This window comes from Apostichopus japonicus, chromosome 3 (assembly GCF_037975245.1).
Source record: "Apostichopus japonicus isolate 1M-3 chromosome 3, ASM3797524v1, whole genome shotgun sequence".
NCBI classification, from domain to species: Eukaryota; Metazoa; Echinodermata; class Holothuroidea; order Aspidochirotida; family Stichopodidae; genus Apostichopus; species Apostichopus japonicus.
Window position 1 is genome coordinate 19,951,792 of NC_092563.1, and position 19,275 is coordinate 19,971,066.

At 36.7% G+C, this 19,275-nt stretch overlaps 3 protein-coding genes across 3 annotated transcripts in view; 1 reads left to right on the forward strand and 2 right to left on the reverse strand.

The window, feature by feature from the left end:
* Positions 1–239: 239 nt before the first annotated feature.
* Positions 240–12,521, reverse strand: LOC139965397 (phagosome assembly factor 1-like). Its single transcript, XM_071967724.1, has 13 exons — positions 12,346–12,521; positions 10,761–10,843; positions 9,868–9,951; positions 9,386–9,429; positions 8,101–8,266; positions 7,596–7,696; positions 6,784–6,896; positions 6,219–6,352; positions 5,407–5,487; positions 5,071–5,153; positions 3,528–3,630; positions 3,100–3,231; positions 240–2,042 (listed from the first exon to the last, which is right to left on the reverse strand). Exons 1-13 carry the CDS (start codon positions 12,470–12,472, stop codon positions 1,962–1,964), a joined length of 1,332 nt encoding a protein of 443 aa, XP_071823825.1. The 5' UTR covers positions 12,473–12,521; the 3' UTR covers positions 240–1,961.
* The window catches only part of LOC139965401 (uncharacterized), a 28,647-nt gene continuing 20,223 nt past the window's right edge, over positions 10,852–19,275 (forward strand). Inside the window, exon 1 of the transcript XR_011792230.1 lies at positions 10,852–12,154. The gene's annotated coding sequence lies outside the window, so the exon portion shown is untranslated. The remainder of the gene's footprint in view (positions 12,155–19,275) is intronic.
* On the reverse strand, positions 15,240–18,387 carry LOC139958536 (uncharacterized). The gene is made up of 2 exons (XM_071955669.1): positions 18,162–18,387; positions 15,240–17,178 (listed from the first exon to the last, which is right to left on the reverse strand). The coding sequence occupies exons 1-2, from the start codon at positions 18,349–18,351 to the stop codon at positions 16,454–16,456; spliced, it is 915 nt and encodes a 304-aa protein (XP_071811770.1). The 5' UTR covers positions 18,352–18,387; the 3' UTR covers positions 15,240–16,453.

Sequence of the window (19,275 nt, forward strand, 5' to 3'; positions counted from 1 at the left end):
CACTGCTGAAAATGTTTCCCTTTACGATGACTGTTACTTCGTCTGCCGATACATTATCCCTTTCTCACTAAGACTAGACCAACATAGGCTGCTTGCAACTTATCTCAATTTGGCCCAGAAAGAAGAATTATACCACAGTCTTGCACTTATTGGATAAACTGTTGCAATTCAAGACAAACATTAATGGGATATTTTGGTAGCTGAAGTTAATACTTGCTTTAATAGCAAACACTGCTGAAAATGTTTCCCATTACGATAACTGTTACTTCCTCTGCCGATGCAATATCCCTTTCTCACTAAGATTAGACCAACATAGGCTGCCTGCAAAATAACTCAATATGGTCCCCAAAGAAGAATTATCCTAGTCTTGCACTTATTGGATAAACTGGACCCTCATTTAGACTGATTTAAGCTCGACATCAAGAACGAGACACGGTGACAAATTCATTTATGTCTCCTAGAATTCCAAATTAAACTGGCCAAAATTATCCTGATCACAAGATTCTCACATTCAATTGTCATCAGAACCAATTGTTGTAATTTGGTATAACTTTTCTAGAAAACTTAACAGAGTGAATAGCAGATAACATATATGAAGAATTAGTTACAGCTCAAGTTCACAGTGAGAACTGTATCAATTTACTTATGAAAATACTTTTCAGGCTTTTTTTGTGTCAAATTCGGGTCACTTAAAAATGTTTCTCTCCATATGATCAGCCATCCCCATATCTTTCATCCCCTCCCCTTCCACCCCTCCTGTTCCCTGCCCCCTCATTGCATTAAAGTAGTTTAATCAATGATGAGGTTTCTTGAATAGATCTTCCCAAGTTATATTGAATCAATTTGATCAAGGAGGTAAACTATTCAGTCCAAATGCTTACAAGAACTATCTGATATGGATTTCGTTATCAAGGTGACTTTTATAAAGAGAAAGAAATTAAGAAATTAAATTGGAAAAGTAAATTTTTTTTTTGTCCATTAGTATTTTACACTCTCCAATTAAGAAATAAATTAACCATACCAAATTGTAAGGTAGTAGAAGGAAATAGTAATACAATATTTTTAAGTAAAATAATAAATTTTTAATCTGTTCTGTAAAACTTAATGTTGCAAGTGCTAGTTATCAAAATCAAAATACCAATTTATTTCATTGCCCCGTATTTTTTTTTCTTTTCTTGAAGGGTAAAAAATAATTAATTACACACAAGTTTTACATGACTGATCAAGAATATCCTTTACTAGTTTTCACACGGGATACTAAATGATAATAAAACTAAACTCCTGTGAATAACAAACAAAGCCACATACCCTCCTCTTTTCATTCCCCACAGTTCAATATATTAAATTTGACAAATTTATCTGTAGACCTATAGACAACCTAAACTTCACTTCATCTTCAAATTTTGAACTATGTACCCTTTACATGGTTCCCTGGCACAGAATATTCAACAATTGAAATGCTCTAATTTGCTGCTAAAATTTCTCATTTGTGCATAAAAAACTCACCTCTACATGGATGAAGTTGGAAGGTAACGTTTTGAGGGGGCTCAGGCCCATAAAGTCCCCATTAATCATGCATATTATTCATGGATTAGGGAGGGTATGACTCATTTTTAAGGAGGGGAATGCCAGTCTCCAGTAAGCCACTCCCCTTCCTGTAGACACTACACTGGGGGAGGGGGGTGCTGTCCATACATTGCTCAAAGATAATAAACCCAACACAATCATGCAAACATATAAATCACACAAGTGTTCTCTGCAGTAAGGGCTAATTTTGCCAATTTTTCCCATTTGTTCATCAATGAAACATGTACACGTCCCCACAGTGTCCAGTCCAGTGTAACAACCTTCCACACAGTGGCTGTCTGATTGTTCCATCCAATTAAGAAGTTTCAAGTCTGTTTTAATTATTTGAATATGACCGAAGAGATCTTAAATCATGGCGGAGTGATGAGGTGTCATCAGGGTGAGTCAATCCCTTCAACAGACAGACAACTTGGATCATAGATAGTAACCGACGCTACGTGATGGTTTGGCATCGCCTGAAAATAAACAGGAAAAATTTTTTTTTTTTACTTTACATTTAAATAAAATAATTTTTAAAGTTATTATGCTCTCTTGCGACGGAAACTTTATATTTACATGTTCACCTTTCCAAATTGGAAGAAATTTGCTTGAAACATTGTGTAATAATGTCACGCCTCACGTTCCATTCTGTTGCTGAAATGAACAGACAAACTGCATTCCATTCTTTACAAGGCTCATTCAAGTAACCAGTGCAAGGTTAGTTAGAAATCTTTAAGCGTATGTAACAGCCTGGAAAGCACACACAGAAGCAGCAATTATCTTGTATAAGACAAATTAGCTGCAATTGTCTTGAACTAAAAATACATACTAAAGTGACAAATCATGACTTGCTGCAATTATCTCTGATTATAAGCAAACCAGAAAGCTGCAAATTATCTTCTTTAAACGTACTAGATGTAATTATCTTGTAATAAAAACACACACAAAATCAAAAAAAGGAGCAATTATCTTGTATTAGAGAAATACTACTGTAAACACCTTGAAATATTTAACACACACAAAATAGGAGCAAGTGTCTTGTATTAGAGAAAATAGCACAACTATCTCAGATTAAACACACAAGAAGCTGCAATTATCTTCCTTAGAATAACTAGCTGCAAATCATCTTGTATTAAATACACACACAAAAATGGGAGCAATCATCTTGTATTTGAGAAAAATAGCTGCAATTATCTCTGATGAAACACAAAAGAAGCTGCAATTATCTACCTTAGAATAACTAGCTGCAAATCATCTTGTAGTAAATACACACACAAAAATGGGAGCCATCATCTTGCATTAGACAATATAGCTGCAATTATCTCTGATTAAACACACAAGAAGCTGCATTTATCTTCCTTAGAATAACTAGCTGCACATCATCTTGTATTAAATACACACACAAAAATGGGAGCAATCATCTTGCATTAGACAATATATACTGTAGCTGCAATCATCTGTTACACGGAATGAATTAGCAAAGTAATAGTCAATGGAGAGTAAGACACAGCTTTTTCCAAGATCATAATTTACCTCTACTATCATGTTTCTGACACCATAGCAAAACGTTGACCCGAATGGGTTGGTTGTATTCATATGTGAGGACCGATTCAGAACCACCGGCTTCTGACTGGACTTGACCAAGTATGGACTGAGTGTGTCCCACTGTCGAAAAAATGGGATTAAAAATGGAATTATAAACTATTACTCTGATTATAGGTAACTGTATTTCTCACTTACATGTTGCTGTGTGCCCACAAACAATAGTCTAATTTTAGCCACTACATACAGAGAAGATCTAAAGCTGTACCAGAGTACCTTACCACTTACTGTACCTTACTGCAAGTGTTAAGAGAAAGATTGAGTACACCAGCTTACAAGTGTACCTTAATACTTACCTTACTGCAAGTGTTAAGAGAAAGATTGAGTACACCAGCTAACAAGTGTACCTTAATACTTACCTTACTGCAAGTGTTAAGAGAAAGATTCAGTACACCAGCTTCAGGGTCGTACATTACCGGTGCAACATTAGGCAGCGGGATTTCAAAATTACAACGATGGTATCTGAAAAGGAAAAAGTGTCAATGCTAATGTTATATTAAGTTTATGGGGTATCATAACGTAACAATGACCGTGAGGGTTCCGGTAAATATGGGGGAGTTGAAAAATATCACCAAAATATCAACAACTCCATGCACATAACACTTTCTATACATACCAGAAAGATCAGTTTAATATTCACAAACTATTATAATGCAATACTTGCTACATATAAGGAAGATACTTAAATGCATACAGAGAGAATCATATACAAACAAATGCTTCACACACAAATTTGAGAGAGCACATACTTCATATCTAAGACACTTCATATAGAAATAGTGCAATACTTTCTACACATAAGGAAAATACTTAAATGCATACAGAGAGAATCATATCAAGAAAATACTTCATACACAAATTTGAGAGAGTACATACTTCATACATGAGATAATATATAAACAAATAGTGGAATACACATAAGTAACACACAATAAGGAAAGGACTTAATACAACAGAGAGAATCAGATACAGTAAACACTTAATTCATATGCTAAACACTTCATACACATACTAAACACTTCCTGCACAATTTAAGAATTTGTATGTATCTACTACATAATTTATACATGTATACTTAAACGATTTTAATAATAGTTTATACACCAACCGCAGAATTAATGCAGCTATTATATACTTGATAGACCTAAATATTCCACTACACAATTATGAGACAGTTCAGACCTAGATTGAATTGACAATGTTTTGAGGATAATATTAAAGATTTGGAAACAACTTATCAAGAAGAATAATAATCAATTCATTTTGTCTTCATTCATTTTCTTCCACTAAGCAGAGAGTATTATAAATAAAAGTATTCTGGTTCATAAAACAAAAACGAAAAATCCCATAACAGGTGTGTACCCAAGATGTAATTTGCTTTTAAAGCAAAATACAGTTTATACAAATGATATGCGCTGTGTTTATCTATGCATTATATTCATTTCATTAATATCATTTCATTTCATTTTATTTGTTTCTTCACAACATTATTTACATATTTATATAACATATATACAAGAAAATAGCATTGGTACAGAAAATTTACAATCATATAAATATAAGAAAAAATTAGAATGAATAATATTGTGAAAGGAAGTGTTGTACAAAAACTCTGGAGAGCTTAACAGGGTACAACACTCCCCGATACAAATAATGATATATAATTAATATATTCGACCTCCCTATGATACCTAAGATATTTACAATATGATATATAAGGAAATAACCAAGCTTGTTTAGCGACACTAAGTCTGCTTATACTACACAACCAAAAAAAAACAATTTAGGTTTTATTAGCCTATTACAAATCTTCCCACTTGTGGGGTAAAAACTTTGACATTTTGCATACCATCAGGCTGTTCAGTAGCAAAAAAATTATTTCCCTGGTATTAATAAACTTACATATTAAAGTTATAATGCCCTGGAAAATTTCCATGTAGAATAAATTTCTTCACTTGATGAGTGTTTGCATCAAGTAGGATATCCTGAAAGAATAGAAAATACAAATCATTGTTTTATCTAAATGTTATGCAAAATATGTTGTTAATATTATGCAAATGTAACAGGAAAAGGCAAAGGAAAATATCTTAAGCAACCAGCACCTGCTAATTCAGCTTGGAAAAGTGCAATTGTGGAAGGGAGACAGATATGTCCAGAGGACATTACATTATTGTCGATACCGCATGCATCCCACCGCTGCCACCATACTTGCTAAACATGCTTTGAATGTTGACTTACCACACCGAGGGTGAAATAGTTGTAGAAGTAATCAGAGGTTTGTTGTTTGTCCACACTGAAAGACTTGGAATGTATCTTCATCTGAAATTAATGATATTGATCACTTTAGCTACACAATGTCAACTGAAAACAGCACACTCAAACTACCTCAGTTGAACAACTAATCAAACAAATTTAAATGGGCACTGTGTTGCATAGGACTATGTCTCTTAAAATTACCATACTGATGTTAAACTGATGTTTTGTTCCATCAAGAGCAGAATATTTTTTGAGGTCACACAAGTCTTTGATTACAACAAAATACTGGGTGACCCATTTATGGTACTTTTTAAGAAAAGTCAAACAGGAAAGAACCTGGGCACGAAAAACCAAACTACCGAACGACTGATCCGCTCTCAACCCGGTCCCCTTGCATCGGGACTGTGACTGTGTGATCATCGTCAGGTGTGTATCATGATTCCACTAGAGGGGGATCAGATACTTTGGGTGACACTTTCAAGAACTTTGTATTGTCTCCGATTTATTTCTATTTCTACTTTGGTGAATAACTCATACTGAATTTGCTTCATCTCATGAATATTTATATTTTTTCCCTTTCACTAGCAGAATATTTGATGAGGATCGTGTAATGCAATTATTGGTCAACTATTCCTAGGTGAATCATTCAAGACAGAACTTTATATTGTCTCTTCTTCATAACATTTGTTAAAAAACTGTTTGTTTCTCTAATGTATATCTATAATAACCTTTAGTTTCTTCTTATGAATATTTATGATGAACTTTTGTGTCTCCATATGAATATGTATGATTACCTTATCCTCTGACTTGTAGAATGTTTTATGAGGTGCACCAAGAGCACTGATAACATCCTGTACAGAATCACCAAACAATATCTGTCTGACGAATGGCTGTCTCTTGGCTTCAGGAGAACGACCCTGACTAGCATCTGCGGCAAAGAAACAAAGAGGGAGTGAGATAGCAAGGCAATTAAAGAATCTCCAGTCAAGCCCTAAATCAACAGAGGGCGCTATTATATCAGATTCTTTCTCGTTCAGCGAGACTTGACAAGCTCCAGTGTCTTGATATCACTGAGAATTCCTATGAGGAATCTCAGACAGACACTTTTTGCACATTCTCCAATTCACATGTTAGTGTGACATATTCAAACCAACATTTACCCCTCATAACAAGGATATTTTAGCAACACAATGTTGTCCACTGTTCGTTTGGCATCTGTACACAAGACTGGTTGTCAACCAATCAGAAAGGTATATTTATTCACGTCTGCTAAATGTGAGTTTCCGCAATGGAATATACTGGACCTATACCTGCGATTGTTTGTATGATTATTGAAGACAAGATCTGTTTAGCACTCACTGTCAGCAAGGAGATGAAACGTCATTCCCATTGGCAAGTCATTCTTTATGATGGCTTCAGCTTTTTCGGTGAAAACATTACCGCAAAAGCAAGAGTTTGGGATGGTTGGTACCCTGACAAAAGAAACAAAAGAGAGAGTTGACATATCAAAAGTGGAGACTGAAGTTGAAATCAGCAGGAGATATGTGATTCGACATTTGTAAATCATTAACAGTCTAAAGCAATTTACAAAACCTTGCAAACTATCCAATCCAGGTTTGTGCTCATCACTGGAATTTATCACTCAAGAAATCAAAATCATGAAATAAATATAAATACATAAGTAACATAATATAATTATATACTATAAAATGAAAACAAATATAAAAATAAAACATAAACCTATAGGGTCTTAAACACTTGAATTAAAGCATATTCTTTTGGACATTTCATTTACCCTTATGTATCAAAACTGTTTGGTTGTCTACTTCGCGAACAATCATAAGAAATCGCTCATACCAGCAAAAGTGCTTGTGACAAAAAATTCAGAATGGTTTCCAACCATGCCATTGCATTACTACAGTATTAGTCATGTGAAAAAGTTAAAAAGAAGTCAGTCTCAGGAAAGCCTGTTTATTTCATCATCAGTCAAGTCCAGCAAGTGCTCTGCAATGTAGAGAAACATGACCAGCATGCAGATTTCATTTTCTAGTTCTTTAAAATACCGACATAAAAAAAGGTTCTGCCAAAAGTTATCATTTGACACCATACTGAGGTATAGGTTCATTCATGCTAGTATCGGATGCAAATGGTGCTAATAATGTACGTATTACCTCAAATCAGACAATCCAGTCCCACCATAGATGTATATTTTATTCACATGTGCCGCATTCTTATTCGGCAGAGGAATTGAGCCAAGGCCGTGAACGTTTGGCTGCGTGAAAAACACATATGGATGGAAAATTAATATAAGTAAAACTTTACTAGATATTTTTATGTATATAAACTCATACACACACACACTTGGTCCACTTCATCATAGCACTGTTATAAATATTAAAATGTAATGCTTGAGAACTTTCATTTGCAAACTATTGTTTTTTTTTTTGTCTAGAGATTACATCACTCTTGGTGGGACATCCCTTGGCTAAAGTTGCAGATCATATTTACAGGTACACTGATATCCTTATCTCTCCTATCTAGTTGGTACTGCCACATGGCGACGAAGAAAAACCCTCAAAATACAATATTTTACGTCAAGGTCCTTGAACTGGCGCAGGGGAGTAACGAAACAAGTTCTGTGCAAAAAAAAATTAAACCTCTTTTAATTAACGTCACCTCAAACTTAGCATCCGCAGGAATTGGGAAAAGGAAGGCCAGCCCTCTGAAATTAACCGTGAAGAGTTGTTGGGTAGCATCATACACAGCTGGCCTTGTGGCACCGAATGAACTGTTAATCTTCTCAATGGTAGGTTGTACTTGTGGGGAGTTGAAGTGCTTACCACTTTGATGAGCAAGAGAAATGAAAGAAGAAACCAGAAAGTACACAGTTACTTCTAAGACTTTGCAAAAGAGGGCCAAAGACAGCTGCGAAAAACTTTTCTAAGATGATCTATAATTTCCGACAACGGGTCATGGACGAAAGGATGTTGTGATCATGTGAGGATAAATGTAACATAAATGTTTTATTTTGGTTGGTTCTAATTGGTAGTTATTTGCTATCTCAGTATGACCGCTCGTTAGTACATAATATCTATGTTGTTCTTTCATTTCCATAGCAACAGTATGCCCCCACAATGTCACAATTCTCGGCCCTCTACTCAACAAAAGCGGATGTTTCAATAAATGTTGCAAAAACGTTGTTCTCTTGAAAACCAATAATAATATTTAATACTTGATTTTTATAGCGCTTTACACCAGCGATACGTCTCAAAGCGCTTTACAGACGTTATATTACCCCTGGTCAATGACAACTTGTCCCAGAGACAATCCCTCCCGTCGGAAGCAGTTTTATACTGGGCCCAATGACAAGTTACCTCACAGGTACCCGTTTAACCCATGGGTGGAGAGAGGCAAGTGAGATATAGCATCTTGCCCAAGGACACAACGTAATGAACTAGGCAGGAATCGAACCAGCAATCCTTGGATCATGAGTCCGACGCCTTAGCCAATTGGCCACCACGCTCTCAAAAAACGAGGACATTTTCCTGAGGTTTGTCTAAATAAAGCAACATTGGTGTACAAAACAGACTGACATAAACACGGTCCTAGTTTGACAGCAATTTTCTGTCAATAAATTGCTGGCAATCTCACAGGGTATCTAATAGATGTACAAAAAGACTATGTGAGCATCTCAGAGTGCCAACCCACTCCTTGAAATCAGCTGGCAGTCTGTGGCCACTTCAAGTTTCAAGTTTATTAAAAATCCAGTATAAAAACATTAAAAGTACAGATTTATAAATAGGATATGAAAAACAGTTAAGAGTTATAAAGCACCCTGAATAAATAAGGCAGCCCTATAAAAGAAAGAATTTTTAAAACGTACCATTCAAAACCTAGTGAATGCTGTATTTACTTCTGAGGGTCAATAAGCCAACATTACAATATAAAATTTAATACTTACCAATATTTTAATTTCACTTTGCTCAAGTTGTAAATTTCAATAACCTGAAAAGAAAATAGAGTGACATTCATATTGACATAATTTCAATTCTTATGGAGGAAAATACCTGTGAAGAAAATGCTTATCTAATGCAAAATGCCTTTTTTTGGTAGGTGCAGTACATGATGGCCTGTGTAAAAGTATTTAAAATCATCAACAGAAATTTGATAATAACATGATCAGGTAACAGCGACAGATACAGTAACTTGTTTTTCGGACAAAAACTGCCTCTCTAACTCTATAATTTGTTGCCCACCCATGTCTATACTGTATCAATCAGTTCATCCATTCACAAGTTTGGCCACTGGGAATGGGCCACATGTTCCCTTGCTGCTACTTGAATCATAAATGTTGCATTACACTCAACTGTTCATCAGGCACTGTAACAAGTATGTTTAGCTTACCATAAATTCTGACAAGCCATAAATAACAAAAACAATTACCTTTAACCTCTGAGAAACTGAATCAAAGATTAACTTGGTGCCATCCTGAGTCAGATTCAAGACCATGTCCATGGACAAAGGTTGCTGAAGAATTGAAAGGAATTCACTTTACAATGTAAAATATTGTCAAAAGTTGTCATTTGAAGCAGATGGTTACATCTCAATTAACGTTGACACATACTCTAATAATATGTGTGAAAAGAAATACTTAGTAAAGCATTAAATAACACCAAGTTTCTAGTTCAATTGTACTGTGCAGCAAGAACACAGCCAGTATTAACACTTCACAGCCCAGACCTACAACATACACCTCCACAGCAGTGCTTACAGAAGGTTAAGCCTACTACATTTACTAAGTACTGTGCTTCAAGCAATGTCAATACTGTAATTTCAAACATCCAGAAACAGTTGAAAATATTCACTACTTACTGACAACAAAAATGAACTAACATATAATATCCCCTTTTATTTTATTGTAACAATACATGTTTTCAATATGTTTGGCTCCTATTGCAATCCCATTTCTCTATTCAATGGCTGTTACTTCACAGTAGGCTTTAGCAGTAACAATTGCAAACTCCCTCACCCCCCTCCCCCTACAAAATCTTCTTCACCATTGTCCTACCTGATCATGCTAAGACCTGCCTTTGAATTCCTCAAGCACAAAAAGGCAAAGATTTATGTGATCAGAGTAGATTTCCAAGTATTTTGAAAATTAAGAAGTCTCTCACTCTACACAAAGGTCTGGAAACTATGTACTAGTGCATTAAATTCATTTAATTTCATTTCTTGTTTCACATTTCTTTTGACCTACTGTACAACTCTCCTTGTGAGTATACATTAAAGACTATGTACAGTAACTGTTGCATGTGATGCACCCGAATTAGACAGACCTGATCACAATATATCACGTGGATGTCCTTTATCAGCCGGCACTGTCTCCGTAGAATGTTCACAACTTGACCAAAGGTCATTCCTACAAAAGAAAAACGCAAGACAAACACACTAGTTTACTGGAAAGAGAGAAGGGAAAAGATAAATGATATGTACCGTACAGTAGCATCATCATTTTACACCCCAGTAAGACCTCTGCTATGGTACTGTACCACAAAGGACATTAGGGACATTGAATCACATTCATTATCCTCTCTCCAGACCGCAACAACTTGTCTTTCTTTCTTCCGTCAGACAAAATATGGGAACCACAGGTAGAAAGGATTTAGTGTTACAAGGACTGGATTGTAATATTGTGAACTACAGTATTTTTAGACAAAGCTTTGTCTATATTTTAGTATCAGTAAACTATAGCAGTGAATAACTGTATTTATATTTTACCATACAAGTTTTCAATTTTTTTTAAAATCACTAGTACACTTGCACAGAAGCATGTACTGGGTATGTAGTATATGAAATGCCTAGTATGTCTTGCAGGGGCAAAAATTTTCAAGCTGCTTCTGTAATGTACTATAGTTCTACAATAACGGCAGCCAGCTGCTTAACTCTGTCCTGGATATTATCAGCACACAAAAAAACTCAAGCTTTTTACACTGCACAAACTTTTCAAATCGTAGACTGGATGCATAGCGCAGCAGCAAGATTGTATATATGGTAAATTTGTTATAGTATAACTTAAAAAAGGCATAAGGTGATATGTTCTTTTACTGTATTACTGTAGTTTCAAAGAATTGTGATGATCTCGCTGATGTTGTTCTGTGGTTTAGTTCTGTCCTTCAGCTATGTTGTAAGGTCCTATACTGTAGCTTGTTTATCCTATCTTAGGCTAGTCTATTTTACTTGCTGGCATGCATTAGACTATTCTGGTCACTAATAGCGCTAGTTTACTGAGGATAGTCATCTATGGCATTGTTGGTATTCTATATATTGTTTACACTGTAGGTTGAGTTATGTTTGGAAGCTTTTATGGCCAGGTCAATTGGAGAGTACCCAGGTGCACATACACTGGTGTGATCACATGTTATACAGGTGTAGATATTTGTGAGAGGTGGAATGACCTAGTGGGAGTGGTCCGTGGTTTCCACCTACCAATAGGATTGTGTTAAACTAGGGTGTTGATATATGTTAGTGTTAATTCGTTATGTATGTTGGCGATGTTACAAGAGAATAATATAGAGCAGAGCTCCTCCAAGCTGTCAACTTGTCTTGTGTCATTCTTTGTTGGTTGCATGTTTTAGTTTGTTCTAGCTGTTACTGCTTGGTCACTACAATGTAATTGCATCGATGGTTTGAATACATTCCGCCCAAAACAGCAAGAATTATACTAGTTAAGGTCGGTGACTCAATTCTGCTTCAGATCTTAATGTTACTATAAGACTAGGGTTTGATTGTACACTTTCAAATTGCGTAGTAAGCCTAGCCTAGGTCACAACATAGGCTTCAGTAGGCTTAAGTTATAATTATGCAATCAGTACGAGGGCACTGATGACTGATAACTACAGACAACACTAAACTTCTGATTACCGAGAATAAATTCCCACTGGTCACTTCCAAGCGATCGACCAGGTATCACCTCTAAATCCAGCATTTTTGTGACAGCTAGATTCCCTCCAATACAAGAAGAAAAGTGACATCCAGGGTTGTTCGTCATTTGTCAACAATAGAGTCGAATATCACCATTTGTTTATCGATTTGAAACTAGCAGCCAATGAAAGACGAAAAGTGACATCCGGGTTCTTTGTCATTTATCGACAATGAAGTAGAATAGCACCATTTGACGGTCAGCAGCCACTAATGACAGCAACAAACATTAGCCAATAATATAAAAGCCATTATAGGGGCGTCGGAGCCGGTACGGCAGGTCCAGCGAACGCCGGACCAATATTCACGGCGAAAAAAAAAAAAAAAAAAGTAGGACTAAGAAAAAAAATGGCAAAATAAAGAACCAAAATAAAACATACTTCAAAATGTGTTTCAGAAGAATAATCGGGTGGCAGGGGTCTTGTTTTCGAGTTCGGGAAGTGCCACAAACGTCCCCCGATAATTATGATAGATGGCCACACTCTGATCTGCCGTACCAATCCCAAATAGCTTCCGACGCCCCTGCATCAGCGTCAGTGTTCTATTTGTTTCGAATCTAAGTCGAATTTGTGTTTAACATCGTAACATGTGGCATCCAGAATAACTGGAGCTGGAGCTAGCACATGGTACGCAGCACAGGTTACGAAACCTGGAGCTAATACACTAGATTCAATTCTGCATGTGATGAATCCGCGGCATGTGCTATAGTGCTAGCTTCAGCAATTGATTTTCAACGTTGCTGCTCTACTGAATGCGTTGAATAACTACATCCAGAGAAACGATTTACGAGAGCCAGATTTACATATATTGGGTATATCAATAATTAAATTCAATACACTGACACATGACCCCCCCCCCCCCTCGTGTCATTCAACAATATGAAATATCAATGCCGATGTAATTTCTTTACTGCTCGAAATCCTGGAATGATGCATGTAAATCGAATAATGATAAAAAATAACAGTGGCGTAGGAAGGTACTTTTGAGTGGGGGCTGAAGACTGATGGCCGGCCTGGGGGAGGGGTTTAAGGGGAGGGGGTGTCCCCCTCCCCTTTGGATTTTTTTGCATTTCCAGGTGGCCTCAGATGCAATTTGGTGCAATATAGCACACTTCAACCCATCCACTCCATTTTGTAAACTTAATTTTGTATTTTCACCTGGCCTTAGATGCAATTTGGTGCTCCAAATGAGATTTTTTTCTCATTTAGAAATGAAAAAGGGGTTTTCTGACTTGCGAACCGGGGGGGGGGGCGGAATGATACTTTCGCCCCTCCACATTTTTCACTGGGGGCTGGCGCCCCCCAGCCCCCCCCGGTTCCTACGCCCTTGAAAAATAATCGAATAACACATTAAATCCATTGCTACAGTATACAGCACTCGGCAGTTTCGGTAGGGCCGATAAAATAATATGTGGCTAGGTATGTAAAGGTATGTTCAGCCCCCAATATTTGCCAAGTGCTCCAAGAAGTGGGGACCGCGGGAGAATTTCGAAGTGGGTGCTGAACATATTCTTGATCGGTCCAATGCACAATATACTAATAATTTTAGGGGTAAAGAACTGTCTAGATGCGATTTATTGTTACCAGAGGTGTCATTTTTGCTGATCTAAGATTTCCTTTTGCTTAAATTTCGACGCGCCGCGCCAACTGATGGTGGTTCACCCCTAAATAGTGACGTATAAGCTTCAGTTGTACATCACCATATAAGTTCTCCTATCCGTCCTCCCTAAATTTACACACGTTCATTAATTGTTTAGATGCAATTTAAAGCCTATATGGGTGTTACATTTACCGAGCTAAGGGTACCTTTCATCAAAAATTTCGAAGCTCCTTGTCAACCGATGATGGATGGCGCTCCGCTTAGATAGTGACGTATAACAAAAGTTGTACATCACCATCTGACCATATGTTCTACTATCAATCCTCTTCAAATTTTTAAACGATAATTAACTATCTAGATACAATTGCAGACATGAGATCCATATTTCAAGGATGGGTACATGCAGCTTATAGCACTCGGGAAGTGCCGTTTTCGGCCATCTGGAGGGTTGGTAAAGCCCAAAAATTGCTTGTACACTCCGCGCCAACTGATGGTGGCGCTCCGCTTAGATAGTCTTGCTTTCAGATTTGCCCTCCCCCCCCCCCCACTTTCACAACTCAAATCCCGCCCCTGGCTGTGCTTCTTCTTGGCAGAACGTTACTATTGGGGTTCAACAAGGGATTGTTTGGGGCCCTTGTTGATTGCTGCATGTACACAAAATATCTCCATCAATGTCATTTGTAAATGACATTGATGGAGATATTTTGTGAACAGCCAAGAAGTTTGATGATGACACCAAAATGTATTCTGAGGTCTCTTCCAAAAGCGGTTCTGAGAAATTCGTGATTGACAACAACGTTGGATTTGCCGTAAAATAATGTTCAAACTAAATCGTTTGCACATTGGTAGAGTACACGTGACGGTAAGTAATCCAGAAACTTCACGGGTATTGCTCAATATGGAGGCAACCCCACGTGACCTTTATGCATGAAATGCAAATGTAATCGATAGAACGTTTATATGCGTGGCTTAGCGTTTCATAATTAGCCATTTTGCTGACAAAAATATTCATCCTTTTTGCTACATGATTTTGTAAGATTCGAGACGTTTTTCGCACAAAATATGTTTCGTATACATGTTTAGAGTAGTGTAAGGTTCACGATTAATGGTACGCAGGCGTCACTTTGGGGTGATACTTAAACGCAATAATCCTTTAATTAAGAGCAGGCAATTGGATCAAACATTAATGAACACAAAATAGTATCAGTATGGAGCTAATACATTCGGCTTTCGTGAAATCTAGATTTAACATTGATAAACAAAGTATTTTTAAACGAAAGTTACTTTTAATAATTGACCATTAAATGCAGTTAATCGATATAATTTAAATCAATAACCAAACAAGTCAATAAAATATTGAAAATAGGATACCTTTATGAAAGAGATTTAAGAGCCCATAATACTACCATAGAAACATTGAAACGTTTCTCTTTCCTGTGATATAAGTCAACTATCAGTTACGAAGTTTTAGACCAGGCGAGAAATATAGGCACATACATCTTGATCCCATGGTCTGATTAGCGTGGATAAAGCATGAGTTAATCTGATATGGATTCGACAGGTTTTTTTATTTTTATTTATTTTCACCGGATTAAACAACCCAAGTTACGGAGTCTCTTGACGTAACTACATCCATGCACCTTTCATTCCCTAACCTCCACCATACGTGAAAACTTTAAAAGTATAGTTGAGGGTTTAACGATTTATATAATAGATTTGAAAGGCGGCAATAATACCATAAATGAGATGAGACTAAATCAAAATTAACAACCGCGTATTTTGAAAAGTGTTATGACGCCAGTTAATTCGAGCCCTGTATTGGGATGCTAACATATATAGGCATATTCGTAATCATACTAAATTTATAAGTCTTGGTACTTTACCAGTACTAGCTTACATAAATAAATATAGAAAACCATCTATTAAACAGATGAATGCAATACACATTAGTTATAGTAGCAGCAGTATAGTAACCGTATAAGCTACAACTGCGCATTTCTAGCCTACACTATCACATGCAGCGTCGTACTACTTCGTAAAAGGCAGTCAGAAGATGATTGCGTTATGACAGCATATATATATATATATATATATATATATATATATATATTGCTGACATACCTTACTGAAAAAATTGGTACCATTGTGGTATTTTACATTATCATATCGTTAAATGTGTATCCCGTGTCTATAGAAAGGGAAAATTTATAAATGTGTCACCCAAGATATACGAAATCCGGCAAGCTAGTTAACTGATCCACTCTTAACCCCAGTCCCGAGAGAGGGGGGGGGGTTGCAGTGCCACAATACTGTATAGATGTCATCACAAAATGCAGTATTAAGAAAATTTAACTATTCATCCTGCTGGTATCCGTTACAGACCCACCTAATCGATATACGCATATAATTATAATATTCTTCATAACACCATACAAGGATAACCAAATAAAAATCACTCCATACAAGGATACTTAAAACCAATCGTAAAGTTGCTAGACATTGTCTCCGATGCGATCACATTAATCGGATCATCACCAAAGAGCATGAAATCCCGGAAATAATCTGTAACAGTTCCAACTCGAACTGAGGTAACGCAAGAACGCAAGCTACTGGGCTGCCAGATTTGGCAGAGATTAGGCGCATAACGGCTCACTGCGCATGTGATATTTTCTGCGTGTGAGCAGAACTTCGTGGCAGAAGGATTACAATGGCAGTACTCGAAGTGAGGTTCGGGAGTTCCAAGTTGCAAATCATGAGCAACAAATTCATCAAATTCGTGTCGAACGATCGATGGTGGCGGAATACAGGGATGAGTTTGTCTGTCGAAGGTCACGCTAAATTCGTCATCACCTATCTGAACATAAGCGCCGTTGTCATCCAGTGTTAGCTTGTCAGCAGGAATGTATGGGTAGAGAATATTCGGTTTTGGAAAATCACCTCGACTGCGATCGTAGAATTTAGCGAGGGCCAGTGAGTATGCAGGGGGTCCATCTGGTTGGTCAGTCAATAAAGGAATAGTAACGGCGACTTCTATACCATAAAATAGAGGGTTTTGAGGGTCGCTACCATCTTCAAACTCAAAGAATGTCACGTATCCAAAGTCGATGTAAATTGGGTGTTGACCCTTGTTGAGCAGTTTTGGAAACACACGGTAGTTTGGTAAGAATAACCTGGGACCTGAGCAAAGAAGACGGTCAAATGTTTCAAATGAATGAATATATATGTACCAAATACACACCGCTGTAACTAGAAAATGTAATCAACTTTACTACCCAACTTGACACCAATACGGAAACCGAGAGGTTCTGGCGCTTGCCCCAACGATCGAGTGCGTTTACCACGACTAGTACGTTTGAATTCATTTTGCGTATGTGTGTATATGTGTAGGTGTGTGTATGCGCATGTGCATGTTGCACCTAACCATAGTCGAATTCTATGCTAGAAGTATGTACATTCAAGGTGATTGCAACTACGTTAATAAATTGATTTCAATTTCCACGTCAGGTCACAATAGTATACTGGTCATTCCAAAGCTGTTATAACAGAAAAACGAAAACTAGAAGGGAACTTTGCTTAGGAAGTATTAATCAAATGAAAGAAATAATTAAAAGTACGGATTGGGATGTCTTCAGAAAAAGTTGTGACAATATAAGTCATCTTACTGATGCGATATCAGAATATCTTGGTTTTTGGTTTTGGTAGACTAACAACTTGAAGTTACTGTAGGTAGACTAAAACTTGAAGTTATTGTAGGTAGACTAAAACTTGAAGTTATTGTAGGTAGACTAACAACTTGAAGTTACTGTAGGTAGATTAACAACTTGAAGTTATGGTAGGTAGACTAAAACTTGAAGTTATTGTAGGTAGACTAACAACATGAAGTTACTGTAGGTAGACTAACACTTGAAGTTACTGTAGGTAGACTAACAACTTGAAGTTACTGTAGGTAGATTAACAACTTGAAGTTATGGTAGGTAGACTAAAACTTGAAGTTATTGTAGGTAGACTAACAACTTGAAGTTATTGTAGGTAGACTAACAACTAATTAAAGTTACTGTAGGTAGACTAACAACTTAAAGTTACTGTAGGTAGACTAACACTTGAAGTTACTGTAGGTAGACTAACAACTTGAAGTTACTGTAGGTAGACTAACAACTTACTATCACAACTATCAGAATTGGCCTCGTGCCACTCGTCTAACCTCTTCTGAATGACTTCTTTGCTTACCGGGATGTAAAAACCCACTCCATCCCAATACACACTTGAAACATCCTTTACTGTGGCAGCTCCATTGTGCTGCACACACACAAGAAGACACAACACACAGAATACATAGTTTTCATAATTCATGATGAAAAGACTTTCAATTCAGTATGTCTGAGGAACCCTAATTGTTGTGAACTACTGTGACAACAGTTTTGAGTGATAAGTAATATATAACATGCAGTGTCCACTCACTACCGGATGCACTAGAAAAGACAATAGTAAAAACGGTAGTTAATTAGCTCGGGCGACTTTATGACTGCATGCACAATTAAACCAATTTAAGTAGTTTTGAAAGTAAATTTGAATTCTTTACGTATTTCGATGACAATCGTGCAAATATATATGAACTGTCGATATTTTCAACTATATGAACACGCAAGTTAAGTTGTTTAGTTGTGTTCGCCTATTCAATAAGTTAGCTCGTTACCCTCCCCCCCCCCCACACACACTCCCAACCACACACACACACACACATCCCTTTTTCTCTACCTCTCCCTGTCTCCAGATATTGGTAAATATATAAGTACATGACTTTAGGAAGTTTTCTTACTATTTTAAGATTGGAATGCCTAATCCCACCACAAATGAAAATTGTAAGTGTAGGTAAAATTTCTATAGATATTTCTGGGTTTGAAGATATTTTTCTTTAAGATATATGTCTGAACTGCTCATTTAACTTGCCATGTGTCTTAGTACCTTACATTGCCTCAATCTGATTAATCGATATAACATTAACACTTACCTGGCAGGATACCCCTCTGAAACCCCTCTGAGCTGTACAAGGTGACAACTAGTAGGGCTCTACACAGTTTGAAGAAAGAACCCTGCGTTACAGTCCTAACGCAACCGTATGGCCAGCCGTTTTACTTTATATTCTGTATTTGATGATTTCATCAAACATTTGATGATATCATCAATTCGATTGCTGATATCACCAATTATTTGACGATATCAGCAAATAATTGGTGATATCAGCAAATGAATTGCTGATATAAGCAATTCTACATA

Excerpts from the sequence above, each read along its gene's own strand:
- LOC139965397 (XM_071967724.1), bottom strand. The coding sequence starts at position 12,472 with ATGACGAACAACCCTGGATGTCACTTTTCTTCTTGTATTGGAGGGAAT. Across the intron at positions 10,844-12,345 it reads CCAGTGGGAATTTATTCTCG|GAATGACCTTTGGTCAAGTT; the intron begins GTAATCAGAAGT and ends TTTCTTTTGTAG. Across the intron at positions 9,430-9,867 it reads CAGTTTCTCAGAGGTTAAAG|GTTATTGAAATTTACAACTT; the intron begins GTAATTGTTTTT and ends TTTTCTTTTCAG.
- LOC139958536 (XM_071955669.1), bottom strand. The coding sequence starts at position 18,351 with ATGAATTATGAAAACTATGTATTCTGTGTGTTGTGTCTTCTTGTGTGT. Across the intron at positions 17,179-18,161 it reads CAATTCTGATAGTTGTGATA|GTCCCAGGTTATTCTTACCA; the intron begins GTAAGTTGTTAG and ends TTCTTTGCTCAG.